General features: G+C 40.4%; 1 protein-coding gene across 6 annotated transcripts in view; it reads left to right on the top strand.

Annotated features, from left to right (window-relative positions):
• Nucleotides 1-6,732: 6,732 nt before the first annotated feature.
• Nucleotides 6,733-9,824, top strand: part of FAM91A1 (family with sequence similarity 91 member A1) — a 53,170-nt gene continuing 50,078 nt past the window's right edge. For 3 of the 6 annotated variants that reach the window (XM_056823117.1, XM_007488291.3, XM_007488292.3), the window contains exon 1: nt 6,849-7,187. In XM_056823117.1, coding sequence (XP_056679095.1) covers nt 7,116-7,187 — 72 coding nt within the window. In that variant the 5' untranslated portion in view covers nt 6,849-7,115. Of the gene's footprint in view, nt 7,188-9,824 lie in introns of all 6 variants that reach the window. The other 3 variants (XM_007488290.3, XM_056823118.1, XM_007488289.3) reach the window with 3 other exon arrangements.

Genomic DNA, 9,824 nt, shown 5'->3' with positions numbered 1-9,824 from the left:
AACCAAGACACTGTAGTGAAACATATTTTCTGCGGTCAAATTTACTCACCCTCTCTTATATCTATCACAATTTATATCTTCCACCATTTTAATTATAACAGTTTATGGCATCCACTCTTTTAAATCTCACAGTTTATGGCCTTCAAACTATTTTAAATATTACAAGTGTCATTCTTTTCTTTTTGTTGGTAAAAGTGAGTTACCCCTCTTCATTGGATCAATCCCCCACATGACAGGGAACCAAGACTTTTGGAAACAAAAAAATTGCTGAGTGGCAAAAAATTAATTGTAGCTAAATTTTGGTCTAGAGATCAAAGGATTGGAAACATTGTGACAAGCCTTCTTCCCTGCAAGGGGGGTCTCCAATGCAACATCCCTGCAAAGTTAGTCATCTAATCTCTGTTTTGACACTTCTCATGATGGAAACTCACTTCTTTCCAAGTCCACCTGACTCAGTGTTAGACTGCTCAAATTATAAGCATATTAAACAGGAATCTGCCATCCTATGATTTCCACTAATTGCTCATATCTCTCTGCTGGGGCTATACAGAATCAGATATAATTCCTTTATACCTTGAAGAAGTCTTTCAAATTCTTTATAGTATCTTAGACTCTCCAGGTTGAAAGTTCTCTGAGGCCATCTAGTATGTCTGCCAGACCAAGAGAACCTACTATCTCATGAATTTCCTTTAGAGTAGTTTTAATCAGTATTAGGCAGTTTCCCCATATATCAACACAATATATCAATACATAAATTTCCTTCCTTACAACTTTGATGCATTGCATCCTATTCTGCATTGAGGTGAAGCAAAATAAATCTATTCCATTTTCCAAGAAATTTTTGTTCAGTTATTTTCAATTGTGTCCATTTGGGATTGTCTTGGCAAGCTGTTTGCTATTTCCTTCTCCAGCTCATTTTATTGATGAGGAAACTGAGGCCAGCAGGATTAAGTGATTTATCAGGGTCATATAACTAATAAATGTCTGAGATCTGATTTCAATTCAGGAAGATGAGTCTTCTTAACTCTAGGGCTGGTACTCTTTCCAACATGCCACCTATCTGTCCCTTTCTAAGGAATATCCCTCCAAAAATGTGCAGTTGGTTATCATATCCTGCCTTAAGTCTTCTCCAGGCCTAACATAACTAATTCTTTTTTTATTAAAAACAACAACAAGGGGGCAGCTGGGTAGCTCAGTGAATTGAGAGCTAGGCCTAGAGATGGAAGGTCTTAGGTTCAAATCTGGCCTCAGACACTTCCCAGCTGTGTGACACTGGTCAAGTCACTTAACCCCCATTGCCTGGCCCTTACCACTCTTTTGCCTTGGAACCAATACAGAGTATTGATTCCAAGATGGAAGGTAAGAGTTTAGAAAAACAAAACAAAACAACAATAAAAACTCATACCTTCCATCTTAGTATCAATACTGTACATTGGGTTCTAGGCAGAAGAAGTAAGGGCTAGGTAATGGGATTAAGTGATTTGCCCAGGACCACATAGCTAGAAAGTATCTGAGGCCAGATTTAAATTTAACACCTCTGTTACTAGGTCTGGCTGCCAATCCATTGAGCCACCTAGCTGCCCCTACTCCCAAGTCTTTTATTTTTATAAAGTCCTTACCTTCTGTATGAGAATCACTACTGCATATTGGTTCCAAAGCAGAAGTGTGGTAAGAGATAGTCAATGGGGGTTAAATGAATTGCCCAGGATCACACAGGTAGGAAGGGTTCCCATCTGTAGGCCTGACTTTCAATTTATCCAGGCACCTTGCTGTCCCCTTCCTCTAATTCTTTTAAATGATCCTCAGAAATAAGTTTGAGGTCCTTCATCTTATCTGTAGTTATCTGGACATTCTCTAACTTATCAATGTCTTCCTAAAATGTAATACTTAGAAGCTGAACATTTTGTCTAATGAGTAATTGTATTACCTTAGTCACCATATATTGAGCTTGCAGCCCACTAAACCCCCCCAGATCTTTTTCAGAAGAATTGCTCACTCATTTGGGAAAGTGGATAGAGGTTTGGACTTGCAATCAAGGATACCCGAGTTCAGTGGGAAGAAGGCAGAGTAGGACATGAAGCTTCCTCACCCTCCCAATACTCCCCACAAACAACCAAAAATAACTCCACAGAATTAATGCCCAAAGCAGCAAAAACAGACAAGTCAGGAGTGAAGCTGAAAAGCCAAGGACAACTAGGGAAGAAGGCTTCTGATTTCCCTGGCCTCAGCCCCACCACCCAAGGCCCTGCAGGCAGGAACTGAGAAAATAGCTTGGAATCAAAAAGAGAACCCTAGGGGAAGAGTTGGCAAGTCACCTGGTTTGCTGAGCCTAGGAGCTTATATCCAGAGGACACCACTGGAATCCTTAGGTGGAGGGCCTTGAGAGCAACTATGTCATAGTCTCAGCTCAGGAGATCCCCACTGTCCCTTGCCTGGGGATTGAAGGAATAAATACCAAAGAGTATACCCATATCAGAAACCAAGGGCAGGACGTCAAGCCTTATTGCTGCCAGGGGAGGGATTTTGGATACATGATGAATGAAGACTAGACATCTGTTCTATTCAGAGTCTGAGGCAGTGGGAGAGAAGTGAGGAAGAAACACAGACAGATGAGTGTGGTTGCTTAGGGACTGGGACCCTGTCCACTGTGATCACTTCCAGGAGTGTGAGGTCCCTAGTTGCTGCCACAGGGAAAGGTGGTCTGTCTGCTTGTAGTTGCAGTGGCAGAACTGTTCACAAGTTCTGGCAGAAGCACATGAGACCAATTATGGATTGGTGCTTGAGTGGGGGACCTGGGATTATATAGGACCCTGGACTATAAAAACTGGAATAACCAAATAGATCCCAGAAGAAAATGACAATAACCTAACAACCTGGGAGTCCAGAAAAAAATCCAAATATCCCCTCCCCCAATAATTAAGTCTATTGTTCTGGCTGCTAAATTTTTTAAAATTAAAAAAAAGAGAGAGAGAGAGAAACCAAAGGAGAAAGAACACAACCATTGATAGCTACTTTGGGGACAGAGAAGACCTCGGTTTAAACTCAGAGGATCATGAAGTAAAAACATCTACTTCAAAAACAGCAAGCAACAAAGGGCTATATGCTCCAAAAAGAACTTTTTGGAAGAGCTTTAAAAAGACCTCAAAAACCAAATGAAAGAGGTTGAGGAAAAACTAGGGAAAAAAAGAGCAATGCATGAAAATTAAGAAAATTATGAAAGATCACCCAAATGGGATAAAAAGAGATCCACAAACTCACAGAAGAAAATAATTAAGATCTAAAATTGAACAAGGGGAAGCTTATGCTTTCCTGACATAAGAAATGCTAGAGCAAAATCAAAAGAATGAAATAATAGAAGGGAATATATCTTATTACAAAAACAATAGATCTGGAAAATAGATCAAGGAGAGACAATATAAGAATAGTTGGACTCCCAGAAGGTTATTATAAAAAAAAAAGTTTAGAAACCATACTTCAAGAAATCATCAAGGAAAACTACCCAGAAATGTTAGAAGCAGCAGGTAAAAAAGAAATTGAAAGATTCACTGATCACCACCTCAAAGAGACCCACATTTATGAAAACACACAGGAACATGATTGCTAAGTGCCATAACTCTCAGGTCAAGGAAAAAATGATACAAGTAACCCCCACCCCCCAACAATTTAAATTCTGTGGTGCTACAGTATGAATAACACAATGATTAGCAGCTGCAACATTAAAAGAACGCAGGACATGAAACACATTTCATAAAGCAAAAGAACTGGGCTTACAACCAAGAATAACATATCTAGCAAAACTGAGCATTATTATAAAAGGTAAAAAAAAGGATATTTAACAAACTAGAGGAGTTTCAACTGTTCCTGGGGAAAAACACAGAACTCAGGAGAAAATTTGATAAATAAGAAACACAAAGGTAACATGAAAAACTAAACATAAGTGATCCAAAAGGCCAAAAATGTTTGATTTTTATATGGGAAAATGTTATCCATGGTCCCTGGGAACAGCATCATGGAATGAACCAAAATGGTAGTGTAGTAGATCAGGAGGAGATAGGGTAAAATGGCTAGCTCATATGGAGGAAGAATGAATGGAATAATTGCTCCAGAGAAAGGGAAGAGAGGGTGGAGGGCTGGTAGTACTAGAATCCTACTCTCATCAGATCTGGGGTAAAGAGAGAACAACAAAAATAATTAGAAAGGCAAAAATCTTTTTAAATACAAATAAATAGGAGGGAAATGGGAGGGGATAAAGGAGGGATAGGGATAGGACAAGAAAGGGACTAAGCAAAGGAAATCCCCTAAAGTACTAAGAGAAGGAAGAGTAAATTAAGAGAAAGAAGGGCAAGGGGATAAGAAAAAGGAGGGAGGAGAACAGATGTAGAAGGGACATAGTCTCATCTGATCACTATCAATTTACCCTTACAAAAACTATAATATAATGCCTTAAAATGAATTCTGGAACAGCATAACCAACAAAAAAGATGAGGTGAAGTAATTTTTCAGCCCAAGACAACTTAGAAGGCTAGCATGAGGGATCTAGTGCACCATGGTGGAGGTGGAGGAGCACAGAGCACCAGGGCAGGCCTCTTGGGCACACCTGAAGTAGCAAGGAAGCCTTTGGATCTCTTAGCCACAGATGGTAATGAGGGGGTAGCAGTCAACTGTTCAGAAGGAGATTACAGAATTCCCTTTGCTGGCTCTGGGTGCAAAATTCTTGTTGCATTGTCCACATGCAGAACCAGGTCACAGTCTAGGGGCATGCTCTCAGGATGAGGAGGAGTAGTAGCAGACACTAGTGCTTGTGGCTACAGGGGAGCAGGGAACCCTGGTTACAGTTCCAAGGAGGAAAAAAATATTTGGGGTTACTCACAGATGAGAGCACAGGCTTGAAAAGTATTAAACACACCTCTCCTTACATCATAACCACCTTGGAAGAACTGAGTGCAGATAGATCCCAGAGCCAGTTTGAAGGTAGCTGCACAAAGAACTTAAAGCCTGGAATAGTGCTCCCTTCACCATAGGTACAGAGTCCAATTTTAGCAGGTTTTTAAATTAAAAGAAAAAGCCTAGAAAGTGAGCAAACAACAAAACAGAAACTCAACATAGAAAGTTGTTTGATGATAGGGAAGACCAAAACACAAACTCAGAAGGCAACAAAGTCAACCAGATCTTTCAAGAAAAATATTCTCAAGCCCCAAAAGATTTAATGAAGGAGCTCAAAAAGGATTTTAAAAATCAAATAAGAGAGATAGAAAAAAATTGGGAAAAGAAATGAGAGTGATACAGGAGAATCATGAAAAGAAGTCAAATGCTTGGGAAAGGAGGCACAAAAAATACTGAAGAAATTAATCTTAAAAACAGAATAGGCCAATTGGTAAAAAAGGCATAAAAGGGGGGCAGCTGGGTAGCTTGGTGGATTGAGAGCCAGGCCTAGAGATGGGAGGTCCTAGGTTCAAATCTGGCCTCAGACACTTCCTGGCTGTATGACCCTGGGCAAGTCACTTAACCCCCATTGCCTAGCCCTTACCACTCTTCTGCCTTGGAGCCAATACACAGTATTGACTCTAAGACAGAAGGTTAAGGGTTTAAAAAAAAAGGTATAACAATTCAATGAAGAGGCACACTTCTTAAAAAACATAAGTGGTCAAATGGAAATAGATATATAAAAATGTATCAAAGAGAACATCTTAAAAGGCAGAATTAGCCGTAAGGAAAAAGAAATACAAAAATTCACTGAGGAAAAGAATTTTTTACAAAGTAGAGTTGACCAAATGGATAAGGAGGTACAAAAGCTTATTCAACAAATGCATGTCTTAAAAATTAGAATTGAGCATGTGGAAGCTAAGGACTCCATGAAACCTCAAGAAACAATTCAACAAAGTCAACAGGGTGCAAAAATAGAAGAAAATGTCTTCTGGCTCCAACCAACACTCTGCTTTTCATTTAGCTTTCACCTTTGATTCCCCAGAGCCTAACAAAGTGCTGATTAATAAACAATAACTGCTCACATTTATATAGTTCTAAGGCTTGCAAAGCACTTTTCATATCCTGTCTCATTTGATTCTCACAACAATTAGGTAGATGCTTAATTATTCCTCTTTTATAGAAGAAGCTGAGGCAGAGAGGTTAAGTGACTTGCCCAGGATCATGTGACTTCCTTTAGGCCCCAATAGAAATCCCACCTCTTACACAAAGGTTTTTCCTACCTCTCTTAATTCTAGTGCTCTCTCTCCCTTCAGTTTTTATTGTTACTATTTAGTCATGTCCCACTCTTCATAACCCCATTTGGAGTTTTCTTATCAAAGATGCTGGAGTCGTTTTGACATTTTCTTCTCCAGCTCATTTTACAGATGAGGAACTGTTTGTGCTATTCGTATCCCCATTTTGCAGATGGGAAAACTGAGGCTGAAATGTGACTCGACCTAAGACCACACAGCTATTAAATATCTGTGCTATTTACCACCCCTTTTTCCAGATGAGGAAACTGGGGCTGAAGTTACAGGACCACACAGCTATTAAGTGTCGGGAAATTACATTTGAACTTGCGTTGTTCTTCTTGACTTCGAATCCAACCCTCTATCCCCTGTCACCAGCTTTTTGGCGACCTTTAGGTAACCCGAGAGGTCGGGGATATCCCAGGACAGTCCCAACAGGCCCCGCCTCCCAGGAGGCAGGTGGGGACGCAACCTCCCTCGTTCTCGTGAGTGTCCGGCGTTCTCATCGTCGCCTCTCAGATAAGGAGGAGAGTGAGGAAGATGGGAGAAGGTTGGGGAAAGGACACGGTCCTCCACAGTTTTCCCGCCCCACCCCTTGCTCCCCTCCGCCCCGTCGCCTTCACTGCAGGCGGAAGTGACGTTAGTCGGGGTTCGTTTCCGGCAGATCGAAACTAGGAAGAAACTTGGAGCTATCGCGACGTACGCACCTCTCCGCCCCCCTCGCCTTTCTCTTCCCCTACGGGGTGGCGGAGGGTTCGATTCTCTTGGCCCTGGGGGCCCGAGGCATGGCGGGGCCCTGCCCTGCGGTGCTGTGAGCTGCCTCGGGCAGCCTCGGCAAGGCCGTGAGAAGGAGTGAGGCGCAGCTGCCTCTAGCCCGTCGGCCCGTCAGCTCCCGGCACCATGAACATCGACGTAGAGTTCCACATCCGCCACAACTATCCTTGGAGCAAGCTGCCAGCTAACGTCCGACAGGTAACGCGGCCGGAACCAGCCAGGCCCAGTGGGGACGAGGCTGTAGGGCGCGGAAGGAGGAGGGGAGAGCCTTAAGTGGAGAGAGCCTGTCGTCGAGGTCCAAACTCTGCGCGGCTCTCCGGGCTGCCCTGTCCATCCAGCCCACTCCCTGTCTGTCATGGGAGTGACTTTCCTCTCCCTCTCCTAAGCTGCTTTTCCCTGAGAAGAAAACATCGAGCAGACTGCTCCCAGAGTTAGGTTTTCGGATAGCTTAGTCTGTTGTCTTCCAGTGACTGACTCTAGTAGTATAGACTAGCACTTGAGTGCTATTTTAATAGCCGTATAACGCTAGCACAATAAATGCACTAAGCATTTTTAAGCGCTTACTGTGTCAGGCTCTGTCAAAGCCCCAGGGATGTGTGAAACAGTACCTTTTTTAATATGGGGGAAAAACATGCGAACAGCTTATGTACAGACAAGATAACATAAAACTGGAAGGAATCTCAGAGGGAGAGCATTAGAATTAAAGGGGAAGGAGGTGTGCAGGAAAGGTCAGCAGGTGTTGTCAGGTGAGGCACCATGCTGAGAAGAAATGCTTCTGACTACGAAATCATCCAGGTAAGGGAATAATTACATTCATTGCTCAGAATTGTGTGACTTCATGGCATTTTTACCTAATCACAGGGAGATCAGAGAGTTGGTTTTCCTTCTGGAAAGATTGTGCTTGCCCTGTACCTGAAAAAGTGACAGGTTTTCCACTGAGATCTGGACCTCTGAAGAGACTTCAGAGTCATCTAATTCATACCCATAACTTCTCTTGGACTCAATTTCTCTAAAAATTAAGTGTCTTGCCTAAAGATTCACGGTGTCAAAAGTCAGCTTGATCTCAGGTCTTTTGACTCCAGAACTGGTGTTCAATTTCTGGGAGAACCACCGATTATTTTCTATTTCTCTTCTCTGTGATAGAGGGGAGATAAATGTTGAATAGGTGTTATTCTGAACATGAATAATGGTGGCATAAGTGTTTAGCTGAAGCTTAAGAATGACATGTATTCAAAAACCTGTAAAAAGGGCTTAATTTAGACTGGGGGAAAAAAGGTGAAATTGATTACACATTTATTTATTAAGGAACCCCTCAAAGCAATTAATAAGATTAAGCTGGATTTAAATTTAGCTACTTATGGAAAGTGGTGCATGCTCTCTGCACAGATGTCTTAGGTGAAATTGTAAAATTTCTTGGGAGCATCTTATTCAGGATAAAATGCTTTATTCAGAGGTGGATTAATTTTAGTCTGTTTTTTAAACTTTAAAATTTGAAGGCTACAGCAATGAAAGAAAATCCAACTGTTATATTCTTGACCTTAATTTTTAAGTAGGGGCTGTATAGTAGGATGGGAAGATAAGCCTTCTTGACAGTGTACCTAGGTTTAGATCTGAAAGTACTCTCAAAGACTACTTGATATCTCTTTGACCTTAGGCAAGTCACTTAACCTCCTTGAGACTCAGTTTCTTTGTCAGTAAAATGAGATATATGTAGTAGATGTCCTTTGATATCTTTTTTGGCACTAAATTATGATTCTAATTATAGTTTAAAAAATCTGAACCTAACCACCACAATCTTAATACATCCTGAATCATTTGTAACTGTTACTTCATTTCCCCTAAGTCTTTGGTCCTCCCTAGCTTATCTTAGTTCTACCAACCAGTATATACTTCTCTACTATTGTGACATTACTTTCTCCGCTCTGTCTTTGGAACACCCTTACTCAAACTCCAGTATCGTTATAGCTTTTTATCTAGAGCTGGTAGGGAGTTTTTTTTCCCAGATAAAGCAGGTCAGGCTTGTAAGAAATTTGATTACTTAATTTTAAAATTATGAACTGGAAAATCTTCCATCAACAGGAACATTTCCACATAAAAAGTTCAGAAAAAGGTTTTAAATGAAACTTAATCTATTACATACAACTTTAAAAAATATATGTATACATACTTTTAAAAACATGATGTGGTAGTATATGCCATTGTCCTGCTTGTCCATGTCCTTTCTGAACTTCCTTCTGCTCTCTATTTTAAAATTTATTGATGCTCATTTCTTTTTTTTCTTTGCATTACTATTACTATACCTTCCCACACACATTGACTAATTGTTAAGGTAATTCTCTACTTTCTATATTTATTAGGTGATCAGGGTCCTTCAATCATGGCCAGCACAATAATTTTTTCTTAAGCATTATTTATAATGTAAGCCATGTCTCATTTTTATTTGTTATGAAAAATATGCTTTATATTTCCCTTAAATTTTTTTGTTGCTATCATTTGTTTTTATGGTACTTACATTTCTAGATATAGCCCTTCTCCTGTTTCCAGAGACCCATATTTTATAACAAAGAATAAAAAAGACAAAAAGACAGTTATGCCAAAGCTAAAGAACATATGCTGTGTTTTACACTATCTCCTTCTTTACAAGGATCTACAATTTTGTTTTTTTGCTACTACAAATGTTTTGTTGTATATGAACTAAAGTTCCATATCTACAAGGAGGGAAGGGAGGGCCATTCTTATCTTTGGAGTCAAGATTGGCCATTATAATTTCACAGCTTTCAGTCCTGATCTTTTTCTAGTCTTTCTACTTATAGTCATCTTGTATATCATTTTAAG

The sequence above is a fragment of the Monodelphis domestica genome, chromosome 3 (assembly GCF_027887165.1).
Source record: "Monodelphis domestica isolate mMonDom1 chromosome 3, mMonDom1.pri, whole genome shotgun sequence".
In the NCBI taxonomy this organism is placed as follows: Eukaryota; Metazoa; Chordata; class Mammalia; order Didelphimorphia; family Didelphidae; genus Monodelphis; species Monodelphis domestica.
The sequence above is the reverse complement of the archived record's forward strand: the minus strand, read 5'-3'. Positions and strand labels throughout refer to the sequence as shown.